Source organism: Ammospiza caudacuta, chromosome 1 (genome assembly GCF_027887145.1).
Source record: "Ammospiza caudacuta isolate bAmmCau1 chromosome 1, bAmmCau1.pri, whole genome shotgun sequence".
In the NCBI taxonomy this organism is placed as follows: Eukaryota; Metazoa; Chordata; class Aves; order Passeriformes; family Passerellidae; genus Ammospiza; species Ammospiza caudacuta.
In genome coordinates this window covers 37,488,095-37,505,092 of record NC_080593.1, presented here as the reverse complement: position 1 = coordinate 37,505,092, position 16,998 = coordinate 37,488,095, and the positions used below count along the sequence as shown (strand labels likewise).

The following is a 16,998-nucleotide window of genomic DNA, read 5'->3' as shown; positions in this document are numbered from 1 at the left end:
TGTTAACATAAGTAAGCCAACACAAATATAATCCATCATGATTGTGACATCACCTAATTTTAGAACAAACATTTTCAAAGCAGATTAAGCTTTTTGTCATTACATTCCTAAAAAAAAAAAAAAAAGATGAGTTGAAACTAAAGTCAAAGTAAGTGACAATTGTAAACAGTACATGTTAGAACATACAAAAAATTAGTAGTCATGCTGTAATTTTTTCATGAAAATTCCCACAACTGAAGAGAAAGAGGATTCCTGACTAAATAAACATGCTGACCATAACAATGATTTACTTTACCACAGTAAAGTGTATGAGTCTTGAAAAATTAAGGACTGAATTTATGCACCATAAGAAAACAAAAGTCATAGCAAACTGTGTTTGAGTAAAGTAATTAGACATGAAGCTAACATAGATGCAACTGTTTACAAAGTAAAGATAATTGAATTAAAAATTGGTGGATCCAGAATGAAAATACACCACAAAGCTGTAAAAGACACCTAGTTATTTTAGTTAATTCAGTTTCAGTCTCCAGATCTGGGGGAAAAAACCCACATCAACAAACCCCTCTTGAAAATGAGAACAGTTGAGAAGGCAAGTTAGTACTTACCACAGTGACGTTGAAAGCATAAAGAAGATCAAAAGGAAGTGCAGCAATTAAGTCAATGATAAACCACGTGGTCACATAGTGGATACAAATAGATCTTGCCTCAAATATCACTTGGCCAGACTTGCTGACATATGTTGTTCGGAAATTTAAAATAATATCTGCTTGACAAAGAATGAACAGAATCAGAGACAGTGATTTCTTAATTCCTGGGCACAGCACCAGGAATTCAGAATAATGCTGTTCGGTTTTCTTCTGCATCATAAATACCAGATGAATATTCTAATACAGAAGCAAAAAACATAGTAGTAAGAGATGTACATACACAGAGTTAAACCAATGAATACATTATTCTTTTCAAGGAATAAACAAAATGTCTAAAACATTTATCACTCCCTGATTTAAAAAGGGGGTTGATCCACACACACTGACCTTTAAACTGTACAAATATTGTTATTTTGCTAAATGAAAAAAAAGATGTTATTTTTGTCCATAAAATTTACTCACTTTTTTTGAAATAAAAATCAATAATTATTTTATTTTAAAATGTGATTTAAGCTCTTTTAGTGATAGCTACTTATCACAGATGATGAATGTCATCCTCAAGGATAACCATTTTTTTAGCAACTGAAAAATGCTGAACATGCTTGAATAAAAGGTCTTTTGGGCTATGGTGGAGATCACAAAAGTGATATGATTTGCTTGGTGGCTTGTGTATTTTGTATGCTCCCATCTAACATGCTGGGATGCGTGTCTTTCGGTATGAGATGTACTTTTGACGCGTCTTGCCAAAACACATTAGCACTCGGAAAAAACCTCAGGTCTTGACAACAAAGTCTCAATTATTTCACGTCCTACAAGACAAAGACTATAATCTGTCCTCAAGCTATGCACCCTGTTTCTACTAATATTAGTGAGAACTACTCACGTAACTTTTACAGAGTCAGAAAAGAATGCAGCCAACCATTAAGGCTGGTGTTTTACAGCAAGATAGCTTTAGGGGAAAAATGAGATTGATTTGCATTTCTCTCTAGAAGTTCTTTAGGTAGGCTACACTAAGACAATCTTTTTCCTCCCCACTGGGGCCAAAAAAGAACAAGAGAGAGGTTCAGCACACGGAGAAAATCATGCTAGATCACTCCTTTGGGGTATCAGAAAAGATTCATTTAGAGTAAATTTTGATCAAACTCCAAGTTCTAATGCTCTAGGTCTGAAGAATAATAATTTGCCAGGTTTCACTAGCAGAAAATTTTTATGCTGTCTTCTGCAGCTGGAAGCTAGACACCCTGCTATGATCATTTCCCGTACCGGATAACCTGTACTTTGCTAGTAATAAACCTATACTAATTCCAACACTTTGACCTTGGCTTCTACCTCCCTTTGACCCAGTAGAGTCAGTTAATGAAAATCCTAAATTAATGAAATCTCTGAGGAATTTCTCAGGTTTTGGGCAGAGAATAATTTGATTCTGCTTTTTTTTTTTTTTTTTTTTTTTTTTTTTTTTTTAATTTTTTTTTTTTTTTTTTAGGATTTACTGCAAAACCATAACACAAAGTGACCTAGACACATTGGCAGGTATCTGGTTCATGGACTGAGGTCTTGCAGGTTATAACTAGTTCATTATTTAAGAATGTTTTCCTTCAACCAGGTCCTCAGGCTGAAGAGAACATATAAGTGAAATCAGAGATATAATGATTTAGATTACCTCATGAAGTAGTCTCATTCCTGCATTCTTAAAGCTACAAAAATGTTATGAAATTTTCAATCATACAGCTAAAATGGGAATATAGCATAACTTCACATGGTTCATAATGAGCAAGGCAGTTTAACTCCACAGGTGCTTTTTAGAGACGGTTACTAGCCACATTTCAAGGTCAGCATGGCAACACCAGTCACATACAGAATACCTTCATGAAGATTTATTTCATAGAGATAAGAAAGATAAAGATATTTGCACCACTAGTATTTTGAAACTGCTCATTCTCATTTGTGTCACAAACTCCAAGGTGTAGTTATCAAAGTCAGAAAAAGTATTTGCTTATTTATGTCCCATTAGTGTCTGGGAAACCACTAAAGCTTTAACAGAAAAGGGGATAAATTCTTGCTTTAAATATAAATACATCCAGTACACCAAAGGCCTATCAATGTGCATATGCAATTCACTGTTCAAGATTGAGGAGATTAGAGGTTTTTCTGCACTGCACACTTTTCTGCTGTCCTATCAAGGCAATTTAGGGCAACAGCCCCAGATAATAGCTATATCAAAAAAAAAAAAAAAAATAGGAAATGTTAAGTGCTTCTTTCTGCATCCAGTTTATTAGATAAAAGTCCAGAGGGTGGGAAGTAAGTGTGACCCATCTTGCATTTCTGAACAATTTTCTGAGCTATACTTGGGTGTAAACAGCTTCTTCATCTGAGCAATCTTATTTACAGCTTAACTGCTGTGCTAAAGTACTTACTGAGATATCTGTAAGGGAAAACACAAGAAAAGAACTCCTGAAGCAAGAAACTTCTAAGACCACAACAAAATCTTTAACACAAGTTTAGAAAATGACCATTTCTTCTGAGAGATTGTATTATTTCTAAGAATTATATATTCTAAAATGTTTTTGGAGATTTCTGCTAAGAAAGTGAAGATTTCTTTTTCCTTTTTTAAATAAATATTTTCTTATCACTAATAATTTATTTACTAATGTAAAAATAGAAAATACCAATGCATTATTTAACATTTTAGAAATTGTTTGGTAATCTAACTGTGTAGCAGCTTCTACAAACTGATGAAAATTGAAAGAACAATCTGAAAATCAACACAGGCATCAATAATGTAAAGTTTTGGAGATTCCAGATAATTCAAGGGCTTCAAAACTAATGGTTTTCTCTAGTGCTGAGTTTGTTCCAAATGCTCTCAGATGAGGTGATTTTAATCATTTCCTACAACATGAAGGGCAACAATTTTAAGTTTACACCTGTAAACAAGGCAAGAGGGACATTTAATCTCTGATTCTTAAATCATATATGAAGTGACCCCAATATATTTGGATAATTAGTGGGCTAAATTTTTTCTACAAGAGATATATTTGAATATCTTTAAGTATGCTTAAAGATATTCACAAAGGTATTCAAGGGTAAAGATATTCACACTATCTTTAAGTATGTTCTAACAAAAGTTTCAGCCTGTGCAAACTTCATATTTAAAGCTGTGTTTGATTCGTTCAAGCTGGGACAAAGACTACAATCTCTCTTCTGCTTTAGCACCTCTCACCAAACATCAATAACAAAGATTATGTCTAAAGAAAAAAGAAATCTGAATTTATTTTATCTCAATTTTTTAAAATGTGAGATAGGAAAGGATCATTTTAACTGGTCTTGTGAGCCACACATCATGTGCTCAGGAAAGCAAAACAGAGCATTTAAAAATGTCTCTGACATGAGAAATGTCATTAAAAAGTTGCCTAAAACTAAAGCAGAAGGAATAGCAGAAAATATCAAACTGTTTAACTTATTGCACCTGTCTTGGAGCACAGCACACACATATCTAAAATACCATTTTTTTCTTGATGTAGAGAGGGAAAAAAAAGTGAAACATCTGTATTAGGAAAAATATGAGTTCTTATTTTGTTATATAATTCAAATTCAGTTCAAATGAGACAGAAAAAAAGTCAGGATTCAAGAAAATTAAAGCTCAGTATAGAGTCTAGACTATCCTATTGAGTTTAAGAAAAGTCCTTAAATAATGTTTAACCACATGGCCTTTTCCACAAGACTTATACTGTGTTTAAAACAGACACATGTTGTGTTAGCAAACGCCAATGTGTCTTAAGCCCGCCATGATCTCCTCCTTCCCCACTCGTTTCTGCACTCACGGCTGTGTGTGAACCTTGAGCAAAGAGTGTCAGCCTTCCAAGCAGTGAGGGGCTTTTTTTTGTCTGTTGAACACAAAGGTAAACTTGACCTGAAAGCACCCAACAGGGAGGAGCCAAGATCTCCAATTTCAGAGGCTTGGAACTAGGAATCACATCACCCTTGCACACTGTGTAGGAAAATGGACTTCTGCTCCACACACCCTCTGATCACAGTTCCCTGCTGATGCAATTGCTTTCTACTTTTTGAGTCCTGTTCCTCTGAGTCCCCTTTCTCTCTGCCCTGCAGACTGATCACCTTTTCCTACCAACCCAATAGAACACAGACCTGGAGCCCCATCAGGCAGTAAGTCCTTAAGATGCATGCAGAGATAATAAACAGTGAATTTGTGAAACCATGACTGTGATTTTTCTCCTGGTTGGATCCCACGGCTAATTAGCTCCATCTGCATGGATTCTCTCAGTCTGTTATTTCCACTACTGGTGGACACACATCCCTTAAAAAAAAAAATCTTGTAACAAATGTGATATCTCTAAAACTCATGCAAAGATACACTGAAAGATTATAGAAAATGCATTTTTATAAAAAAAACCCCAGCTTTTTCAGCCATGAAATGAATTTAAAATTGTAATCTATATACAGTTGCAGTTCCTGATTTATTTATATATTTTACTCCCATTAACTCTTACACATTATTCACACCAGTAAACACAAGAACACTGGGACCATTATCCCCCAAATGTCTTCCAAATTTGTAATTATCATGTCTACATAGGTCTTTGATATTTTCATTCCAAATACATGACAAATTCCAATAACATTCCAATAACACGATATAACTGGAAAGCTCTAAACAATTATTTCCTTATTTGAGCATTCTAATTGCTTTTACTCACCTATTGGTGACTATTTTATTTTTCACAAGCTTCCAGTGTGAAATCCACACCCTAGCAATGCTCAATTCCTAAGAAAGGGCAACTTATTTCATAACTGGGCATAAAAGAGCTGGGAAATCTAAGCAAGCTCATAAGGTTTTGAAACTGGTGGCCTCTCTTGGATTAAAGCTCTGCATGACATGCTACATCCTTCACCAAGTGGCCTTTATCTAGATTTCTACTGTGCAACACATTCACACACAGACACATTTACGCAGTGAATAGTAGGAAAACACCAACTGAAGTTGGTGTTCAGCAAAGGGAAAAAAAAATTATGTTAAAAAATGGAGGTTCTACTTAGGGTGTAATGCAGATTAGTTTCCTAAATTATATAAATGGAACAAAAGCCACAAACTGATAGTCATCATGCTAACCTATTAATCATAAGATGTTTTCCCCTTGTAAAATTTTAAATATGTGTTTTGTGGAATCTCAATTTCTAATCCCTGTTAAAAAAATAGTAATCTGGAGGCCAGCTGAGCCACTTTATCCATAAACAGGATTATTTTACCTGAAGCAGCTAATTTCCCTGTGACAACATTTTTTTCTCTCTTTAGGCATGATTGTTTAAAAATAAATCCTGCTGGGATTAAACATATGATCAAGTTATAGCGGAATAACATTTCAGGATTAGGCAGGTGAATAAATAACTGCCCATGACATAGTCTTAAATTTCAGAAAATGCAATGTAATATGCCTCAGTTTAACTGTCTTTCACTGGGAGCTAAATGAGATTAAAACCCCTGTGCCTTTAGGGCAAGTGGCATACATGTAAGCAGTGAGTTTTTGTTAGACTGCAGCCATTCAAACCTGTATTGAAAACTAGACAATTTTAGGTATGTTAAGCCCATTGATTTTCAGGGAAGACAGTTTTCTACATTATCTCCCTCTTTTGGTATGGTATGGTATGGTATGGTATGGTATGGTATGGTATGGTATGGTATGGTATGACTGACTCATCTCTAATTTCTTGTATTTTTTTTTCACTTTCCTTAAGTGATTTTACATTGGTTGTCCATAGCTAGTAATACCTTCCCCAAAGTCCAGGCTCTTTCTGATGTATCTGATTGTTTTAGCAAATTTTATTTAATGATACAAGGATAATGATATTAGAATCTGCCCATAGAGCTTTTAGGAAAGTTTCCAGGAAATGTTAGTGCCATATTGTTTGAAGAACAATTTATCTGTCCCTATATAAACTCTTATTTTTTTTATTTTACTGTTGAGATAAACATTCCTAGTAAATTTTCTAGGAACAATTTATTCAAATGGAAGCATGATTTTTCAGTTCAGCATCTTCCTTCCAGACATTTATAACCACAACTAGCTTGATGATTTTCTTTCATAGGCTGACATGATCAGGTGAGGGAGCTGGAATTGGGTTTACATAGGAATTGGGTTTACATAGGAAAAGAAAGTAATGCTCATCTTATACCATTGTGTAAGAGATTGAGCCACTATGAAATCAAGTAAAGCTTACAAGAAAAAAAAAGGCACAAGAAAGGTTAAGTGCCAATAAACTAAGTACTAAAATGTAGAAATTTTTTGTAATAGATATATAAAATATAATAAAATACATATTATATAAATAACATAATCAAAATTATGTCTTATTGAAAGCCTATTGAAGGTGGTTGAGAAACAGTATTTTTTCTTATTTTTTAGAAAGTTATACCAAAGAGTGAACAGATATTAAGTAACAACCAGTACAAACTATAGAAAATTTTTAATGAAAACCTAGACCTGTTTGAGCAAGAGAAAGAAATCACTGGTGCCCATGATGAAGGAAAAATACAGTTTTAGGAAAAAAACACTAATAGCAAACTTGAGTTCCTTTGTAAATAGTAAGGATAATGATAAATAGTTTCGTGTCATTACAAGAGAAGCTAATAATAATCTCACAGAAAGTCCAGATGCATTCAATACGTCTTATATACTTAGGTAATTTTGGAATGAAACAGCAAAGCAAGGTTGTGTCATATCAGATGATAAATTACAATCCAGTGTGCCCAAAATAAGAGTCAGAAGGAAGCAATAGTTTAAAAACCAAACACTTAACTAGATGTCACTTCTGCAGGTTGATAAAAAAACCTCCAAAAACAGAAATATGTGGTTTACAAGCCATAAGTAAATAGAGTTATGGATTCTTTAAGGTCTTTGAAGAGAGTTGATGACCTTCAGGAAAACATGCTTTATCTGAACACAGCTTCTTTAATACATGGCTTAAATATGACAGCTTCTATTTAAGACACAACTAGATGGTAAAAATTTCTAGTTCTTGTCAGAATCTTTGAGAACTGAAAGATCATACAAAACTACATATAACTGAAGTCTCAGGTGCATTGTGTTGATGAGAAAGTGAGAAAGAAGAAGTTTGACCAAATTATATACTGCTGGAACTTAAAGAAATTAAGCATCTCAAGATACAATGTCTAGATCCTAATGGACTTGGTATCTAAAATGGAACATCAAGACCCATCATTGTACTACCAGGATGGTGTTTTGTTAAGTAGAAAATTTTTTTCTCTTCTCCTGCTTAAAAAGAAAAAAAAAAAAAAAGAAAAAAGAATCTCATTGAGGAACATTATCATTCAAGAAAATTATGGAAAAGGATTAGAATTAGCCCTTAAGCAACTGTAAATTTAAAAATGTAAAATATGGCTATCGAATATACCTCTCCCTCCTATTTTCCTTTGGGCACAACCCCAAATATAATTTTCTCCTGGACACTAGCACTTGAGAATATTGTGCAAACAACCCCATTTAATTTGTGTGGGCAGTCAGAATCTGAAAAACACATTTAAGAGCCACAGTACACCTCCATTGAAAGCAGCTCTTTTTTAAAAGTCTTGTGGCTTTAGCTGGATGACTAGAGTTCGGATGAACAGCAGGAACATGGCTAAAAACTACAAATTCTTAAAATCTTTACCACAATTCACATGATATTATGTAACATGATGGACCGCTGAATAAGAGATTTCTGCTAGCATGGAGTAACTATAACTCAGAGCTTTTGCTGTTAAAGTCACAATTGAATACACTGAGCAGTTTTACCAAACTTCTCCAGTGAGAAGAGTTTATTTACCATTTGACACCAAGTTGCTTATCACTGCATGGTACATGAGGAGTGGCACGGTCCCTGTCCTAAGGCAGTGCTATGATATATGTTCTAAGCCTTGAATCATTCAAGTTTGTCAAGTAAACAACATTTTCAGTGATATTAATGGAAGAAAATTCATTTTTGGGTGTGATGGATCATAGCAGCACTGACACCCAAAATTCATCTGTAACTGACAGTCTGATTTGCTCTTCCTTACTATTTGTCCTTACAGTGGAAAGTAATGTGATATTGAAGTTACATCCAAGTGGAAATACTGTTTTTCTTGGGTAAATTACTCATTAGTACATATAAAAAAATAAATCTGAAGGCATCTTCTGAGTGGGTATTTTTATAACAAGAGTCACTCCCACCAGAAGGATGTGGTCACTAATATAGTGCACTAACATGATATGTTCTATCAAACTCCATACTTTGGCTGCTGTACACATGAACGGCCAGCATCCCAATGTCAAGAGAGGGGGGTCATTTCTTTTACCTGCTTCTTTGATTTTTAGCCTTTGGGGTTTGTCCTTTTTAGTTGCTTTCTTTGACTATGAGGGTGCCTCACTGTGATTAGCTAATCTCAGTCCCATAGCAGCTGACACACCAGGAAATCATAACATATCATGACCATTATAATAACACACTAAACTGGAAAGACTTTTTTCTTATATACTATGCTGTATCTTTTGAAAACAGACTCAATCCCTGAACATATTGAATAGCTAAAATATGTTTTATTGACTTTTCTACAAAGAAAGACTTTGGAGTCTTGAAAGAAAAGCAAAAGACTTGAAATATGTCTGAAAAATGAACTGTTAGCTCTGCTTTGAAAAGAAGCTAGTAGATGTGACTGAAGAAGTGTGAAAATTTCTTCATGGGCAATTTTCTAAATAGAACCTGCAGAAATATGGCAGAAAGAAGTAATTCCAAAGAGTGGAGAAATATCAATCACATGATATAGCTTTTCATTAAATTTAACCTATGTAAAGAAGACATGGATGTTGGGTATTTCATGAACAGATTTTCCTTCACACAAATATTGCAGTAAACAAAGCAAAGATCAAATAAATAAAATATTCAGTGGGAAGTGGCATAACTGCTTCATTCATTTCCAATTTTTGACCAATTCCAAGGGAAAACCTGAAATATTTTTCTCAGACTTACTCTATGAAGTTTGACAGCAATTCACATAGATAATAGCCATAAATCATACCAATAATAGGGAAAAAAGACCACATGCTAATTCACAAAAAGTATGGTAAACTATTAAGCATCAAATCATTTCCATGGAAATTACCTAGATTAGATTACCTAGAAAAGATTTAAACACTTTAATCTTATTGAAAAATGCAATATTGTCTTATCACTGTAGTATAGGACAGTAAATGAAAAATAAAACTTTTTTCTGATTGTAGCTCTAATAAAGAGGAGTTAGTAGAGGTAATACAAGTAAAATTTTCAGGGTGCCTCCATTACCATAACACTTATCTGCATCTACCTGAAGATACAGAAATACTTCCATGGAATGATCACTTGTGGCTTGCATTTTTCTTCTTTAGGTCGAGGTTGATATTTTTGTGCTTGGAAACAGCATCTTGTGTGCAGAAAAGCATCTCTTGTCCTTACAAGTATCCAAGGAAGCTTATTGTTAAGATTTTTGACATTATAATGGTCTTGCCTACTTGACTTTGATGTTTTGAGGGAGAATCTTTAAGAATCTTACTACTGTTTTTCAGCATATATATTTTGCATTGTTTTTTCACATTACTAGGCAATCCATAGAGCATGAACATTTTCTTATTACCTTCTCTTTCACATATTAGGTGTATCAACAATGTGACTCTGTTTACATGCTCTGTTCATATGCATTCACAGATGAGACCATTTGTTGCTTAGAAATAAATTCCCAGAGATAATTTCCAACCACTCCCTTTGTCCTTTCCTGAATTTTAGACTATTACAGCCTGAAACCACACCTTCAAAATTTCAAGACACTGCTATTTCCTTTCAAAATGCAGAAGTTTTCTTAGAGGTGTCCTCCAGACACAGAAATTGTTGATGAAATGACTTTCTGTGCACTTGCAAAGATAGGAAATGATAATCATTATAATAATGATTAAAAAGATGAAAGGAAAAAGAAAACAAACCTTCCATTTTAAAGCAATCTAATAAAATTTATAGCATTTAATACTTTCTCATCTTATTCCAATGAATTTCATTCAACACCTTATTTTCAGTACAATACATATGCTTGAATTACTGTGTAAGTCATGAATGATTATATTAATTTCTACAAGGTTTATGCCATAGTTTTAAATCTCTACATATTAAACAAGTGAGATTCAAGGAATTCATATGATTTAAAACAGTTTTTGAAAGATTTTGAGTCATTTACATTTGTGATAGATAGTAATGGCCACACAAGTCTCCTAAGTCTACAGTGTCATGCCACACAAATCAGAGCTTTAGCGCTGTTAAACATACTGCTTTAAAAACATTAATTGTTAAATAATATTTAGAGAGATAGAGAGAAAAATACAAACAAATAGAGAAAATCTTAGTGCAAATCAAGATCAATTTTTTTCTCTTGAAAATGTAAACCATAGATCAAGTCTTGAGATGCCAGTGTGTGTGTGGAGAGTGGAGGAAGGGATGGGTATAGGGTTTTTTTCCCCCCCACAGGTGGCAAAGTAGTATACTGCAGGGAATCACTTAAAATAACTCTCCAGTCTGTTCATAAAAAGTATAATTTTATGGCCATAATTAGTATCCAGTGTTTGTCTTCCACTAAAAACTAAATGATCCACAAACAGAAAATTGAGCTCTTCTCTCTATAGTTATTCTCTCTATAGTTATTCTTCTCTCTATAGTTATTCCACCTTAGATACAAAATACTCAAACCCTTTTGTTCTTATTCAGCAAATAATGCATTGCCATTACCCAGAAAGCCTGTGCATATTTTCACTGAACCATTGCACTGATCTCAACTCCTTTTGAAGGTCTCCTATTCAAATAGTCCTGTGAGTAGACAAATAAAGTACTGATAATTTTTCAGATATTACTGCTTTCTTCAATCAAGATGTTCAATAAAATTAAAAACAAACAAAATAGATAAAGAAAGGCAATATCTGAAAACTGGAATGAGACTGTTGCAGAAGTTAAAAACACTGCACTGGATAGTTATGGAAGAGTAAAATTAAACAATTGGAAGCTTATTATTAATTAAAATGAATGAACTTGGTGAGATGTTCTCCTGCCTTTCTTTTCCCAGAAGACAGAAAGCTTTAAAAATATTATTGAAAAGTAACCAAGATCCATTATGCTTCTTAGAAGTATTGATATTCAGGCTCCCAGACATACCTATCTAGAAATAAAAGACTCAGCTGCTGTCTATGCAAATATAGGAGCATAAACTTTGAAGCAAATAGTGCAATAAAACAGGAAATAACCCCCACCAGATAAAACACTTCTTAGGCTATTTTTAATGAGTTTTTAAAATACACTAAAGCTAACAAGCTTTTTTTCTGCCCTTCTTTATGGTTTTTGAATACATAAGACAACATAAAAATTGTAAAACTAAACCAATTCTACTTTATCTTTGGTTAGAGGAAGGAAAAGATTTATTTACAGGAGGATGTTAGAGAAGGTTTGCACACATAACAAAGGGAAACAGATAATGGAAGTACTCTCAAATACAACATCACACAAGTTATCATAGGAAATATCAATTGAAAAAGGTAGTTTCATATGAGACGCCCTAATTATTTTCTCCCTTCATCCTCTTCCCTGACAATGTCACAAAATGGGCTGTTATTATTGTTTATCTCTGTCTGTGTTTTAAAGAACTTTAAAGGCTAAAGCAGTTACACCTCTAGCTAGATGCTTTTCTCATGAATAATTTAATTCATATCCATGCTCTTACTTGTATCACCCCAAGTCAGAAGAACACTTTCATATGTATTTTTGTCATGCTTAAGCGCAGGTTGACACACATCACAGAATCACAGATTAAGCTGAGTTGGAAGGGACCTACCAGGATCATCAGGTCCAGTTCCTGGCCATCCACAGAACCATCCCCAGGAGGCACACCGTATGCTCAAGAATACAGTCAGTCTTGGGTAACACAGCTAGAAACCAAGACCTTGTCAAGTCCAAATGAGTGCTTATGCAAACCATGCTCATAAAAGGGATATTGCTCCATCTTCTCAGAAATATGAATAAAATCAAAGTAGATAGACTATTTCTTCAATCCATGACTATTTTGTGATACCTCAATCCATGACTACAAAGCTGTAATACAGCTGAAGATCCTATATCAGATAGATCTCCCCACTGCATTTCTGAGGCAGCAGCGTCATAAGAAGAATTTCTCTCAACATTTCTCTGGTATTTCTCAGAGAATATAGATCATCCATCAAAGATGGTCTTGTCAGAGCCACAATGCAACAAATGCCTGGAAACTTATGCTTAAATTTAAGTATGTTGTCAATCTTACTACTTTCAATGCAGTTATACATGTTCTGAGACACATTAATTCAACATTTTAACAGACAAGGAACCCTTGAGAGATGATCATAAACACACTATTTTCTTTAAATTCACTGCAGGGATTTAAAAGCAGTGTTACAATGTCTTGAAAATACTCCATAAACCTTTTCTTAGAGCTGGAGATTTAAATCAGATAATAACTCTAGAAAAAGAAAATTATTCTGGGGAAAATTTAGCTGTTATTCAAACTCTGGGGGAGGAATATCAGTATCCTACAGTACAGTGGTTACCAGTTACATGATTAATCAAAGTCTCTTCTAGTGCTCCATGCACATTTCTTTGAATGCGTCTAGTTACAGCCATAGTGTGACTACCTGGACTACAGATACAGACCTAAAAATCTAGCTAGAAAATATGAAGTAAAATTTACAGAAAATCTTTGCTTTATTTTTCTTACTCAGCCATTCTATTGATCATAGATGTGTCTTTGCTTTTGACTTACTGATATAAAGACTCCATATTTCCAGCAAAATATAAAACCAGAAAAGGAACACTGAGCAGTTTACCATCTTTCATGTTTCAAATGAATACTATATCACATAAATCAGTTAGATAAAGATTATACTCACTGGTTCTTATATTCAAATAAACACATTTATAACACAAATCAGTTATTTACACCATTATCAGAATGTTGTAACCTTGAGTCTACACTTTTTGTAAAGTCACCCAGTTACATTAAGTGGGCTTATTTGATTTAGTACTCTTAATGTAACATTAATTTATGACTAGATTAAAATTATTAGAGTCACAACCTCACGCTTTTTACACAAGACACAGGATGATGGTTGATGATCTGCATTGCAGAATGCAAGTTCCTTACTGCAGTGCTTGAGAATCTTTGAATGTGAACTGTTTGCATTAATGTGAAAGTCCACCAAGATCTAATAGTGAGCACAAAATGTACATTTAGACCTTAAGTCTAATAAAAAAACAATGACTAAAGGAGGAAACAAATATTTATTCATCATAACATCTGATTCTTCCATCAGTCATATCACCTACCAGTCTTACTGTCTACAATAAAGCTGACAGAGAAAAGGAATAAGCTTTTCAAATTTTTTCTAAGAAAATCTTCTGAGTTATTTATAAGTGTTTATGGTGCTTCAATTTTCTTTAGTTCTAGAGAAGATTGTAACATTGCTTTTAATATTTGAGCTAAGTTGTATTTTTTCACAAAAATAAGGAAGATTAAAATGGAAAGAAGCTTCAACCTGAAAACTATTTTCTTGTTTTTTTTGTTCTCTTTCTGTCTTAGGTTGCAAATGCAAGATGTGGCCAGGGGTGTGTATTCTATTGCCATCTGTCAGAACCAAGTGAGGCAGATTTTTTTAATCTCTTGCGCAACCAATCCTCCCTCCAGGGAGATTTCTTCTGTTAATGGGCCCATTGAGTGTCACTGCATGACTGATGAAATTACATCATCCCATTATGAGAAGCTCCACCCAGAGGGAGGAGCCAAGCATTCCTACCTGGATATAATCTGAGCTTTGGAACACCACAGTCACACTGGATTCCCAGAGGAAGACCAGGCCCATCTACATCACCAATGGACCTTCAGAGGAAAACTACACCCTTCATTAGGATCACTGCTTCAACAAAACCATGCTTATCACTCCAGGAGGACTGCAGCAACCATTTAATGGGACTGCTGCCAACACCCTGACCAACAGGGTGTCAGGTCATATTCTAATTCTGTCAGTGTTGTTTTGTATTACTGCATTTTAGTTTTTATTTTTCCTAATAAAGAACTGTTATTCCTACTCTCATGTCTTTACCTGAGAGCCCCTTAGTTACAAAATTATAATTTGGAGGAATGGGGTTTACATTTCCCATTTCAAGAGAGGCTCCTGCCTTCATTAGCAGACACCTGTCTTTTCAAACCAAGGCATTTTCTCAGAATCCATCTGAACCCTTTTCATGTTCAAGAAAGACATCTCCAACTTGACTTATTTCTTAAAAATTATAGCTTCTCCACCTGCAAGTAGCAACAGATCTGAGCTCTGGTTTGTCAGGGTGACAGCACTGAGTGATATTATAACAGTAAAATCTTGGGGAAAAATCTGTTTGACTCTATTCAGGGATTCTCTTCAATCTTCAGAAATAAATTGAAAAAATATACCACCAAAAAAATCCCAAACATTTCTTTGGTACAAATCTATTATTAGATATGACCTTGTCTCTTTTTTGATTGTTAAGAGATATAAGAGTTAAATGCATCACAGAAATAAAAAGTTTAGAGAATGGATCAGATGACAGACTCAAACCTCTCAAAGTCTGTCCCACTTATCAATGTAGCATATTGATATTGTATTTGTGTGTTATTGCAGTATGAGTTTAAATCTTACATTGACATTTAAAAAAATCTATTCAGCTTGTGGTCCATGACTCCTCTAAGTGTGAAATAAAATATTATCCCACAGATTGAGAACAAAACTGTAGCATTTCTAGGGCACATCCCTATACTGGGAAGGTTTGAGGCATCCCCAGGGTGAAACAAGGGGTTACAATCTTCCTTGAAATCAAAAGCCCCTGTAGATTAACAGCAGAACTTCCCAAATCAATCTAAAGTTTTTTAAAAAAAGGTGATCTAAAGTTCAGATAAAATATCAAGCCATACAGCTAAAATTGATTTTCTTTAAAGTCACAAAAAGGATGATTATTTCCTTTTCTAAAATATTATTAATTCTGTGAAAATCCTAAATGTCAGAACAGAGATCCCAAACAACAATCCCCAAACAAATCTTACCGATGATAAAGAGAATTTCCACTGCAATGTCACTGACAGTTGTGCTTCGAGTTGTAGACAGCTCATCATGGCCAATAAAGGAAACATTGTAAGGTACAGTCACAGCAACATAAAACGTTGCCAGTAAAATAAGCCAGTCCCAGCCAGCTTTAAAAGTGCTAAAATGCAGCAATATGAATTTGGATTTTTTTGCATCTGAAACTTTGTATTCAGGAAATGCTGGTTTATCTACGAAAACATTCTGAAAAAGAGAGAAAAAAGTTAAATAAGACAAAACAATTATTTGATTACAGAGAAGCATTTCTTGCAATGGAGTCCTTAGGTAGTTGATGTTTTTGTAAAAAAAATCATAATATATGCAGGCAAGAACAAAAATTACTTTTTTTCTAACCTAGACCTCACATTCATTTATACAGATGTTAATGGAATAACTTTTGTGAATGTTGAGGCAGGAAGAAGACTAATAAGTTACAGATTAAATGGAGTAAGAGGGGTTTGCGTCTGCAAAAACTGTTTCTTCCTCTGTTGAACTAATTCTCACTGCAGAGCAATATTATTCTACAGGATAGATAGGTGAGATCTTTGTATACACAAAGACATAGTACTGTAAATAGGAATATATGGAATGAAGTAACTGGTATTGAAAAAAGCATCCTGTACACAGAGATGCGAGGATTTTCTTCCAGACTATCTCTAGCCTGGTCCTAGGGACTGAACAGCTCCAGTACTGGGAGCACCTCTCCCGGTTTAACTTCATCTGCAGAAATCCATTTCATGTGAGTAAAAGCACAATTAGTAGGAATAGCTTTTAGGTTTTCTTTAAAATTGCGCTCCTGATCTAAATCAAAATATTAATCTACCATAATATGGCTCCAGAACTGACTACCTTCCTTATTAGACTAGCTTTGTCTTGAGTCTGTGTCTTACCACTATTTTATGCAATCAATATTTCAGTGTTAAACTGTCGAAATTCTTGGTTTTCACCTTTTATAGCTTTAACAAAAAAACACCTACCCTCCCCAAAAAGCAGCATGTGGGACCTGACCTGTCTTGCATTATTTACTGACAAAATTCTTGCTCACTGTTACTGTGCTCCTGGTTAATGCTGTTCCAGTAACAAAGAGCCTCCCAAAACAATATTGTGCATTCAGCAAGCTAAGATTACTTCTGATCTTGAAGTTATTCGCTATGAAATTAAAA

The 16,998-nt window shown here is 34.2% G+C and overlaps 1 protein-coding gene across 1 annotated transcript in view; it reads right to left on the bottom strand.

Annotated features, from left to right (window-relative positions):
- KCNH8 (potassium voltage-gated channel subfamily H member 8) overlaps positions 1-16,998 on the bottom strand; it is a 175,687-nt gene that overhangs the window by 71,852 nt on the left and 86,837 nt on the right. Inside the window, exons 5-6 of the mRNA XM_058809446.1 lie at positions 15,799-16,039; positions 606-763 (exon numbers count right to left, since the gene is read on the bottom strand). Coding sequence (XP_058665429.1) covers positions 606-763; positions 15,799-16,039 — 399 coding nt within the window. The remainder of the gene's footprint in view (positions 1-605; positions 764-15,798; positions 16,040-16,998) is intronic.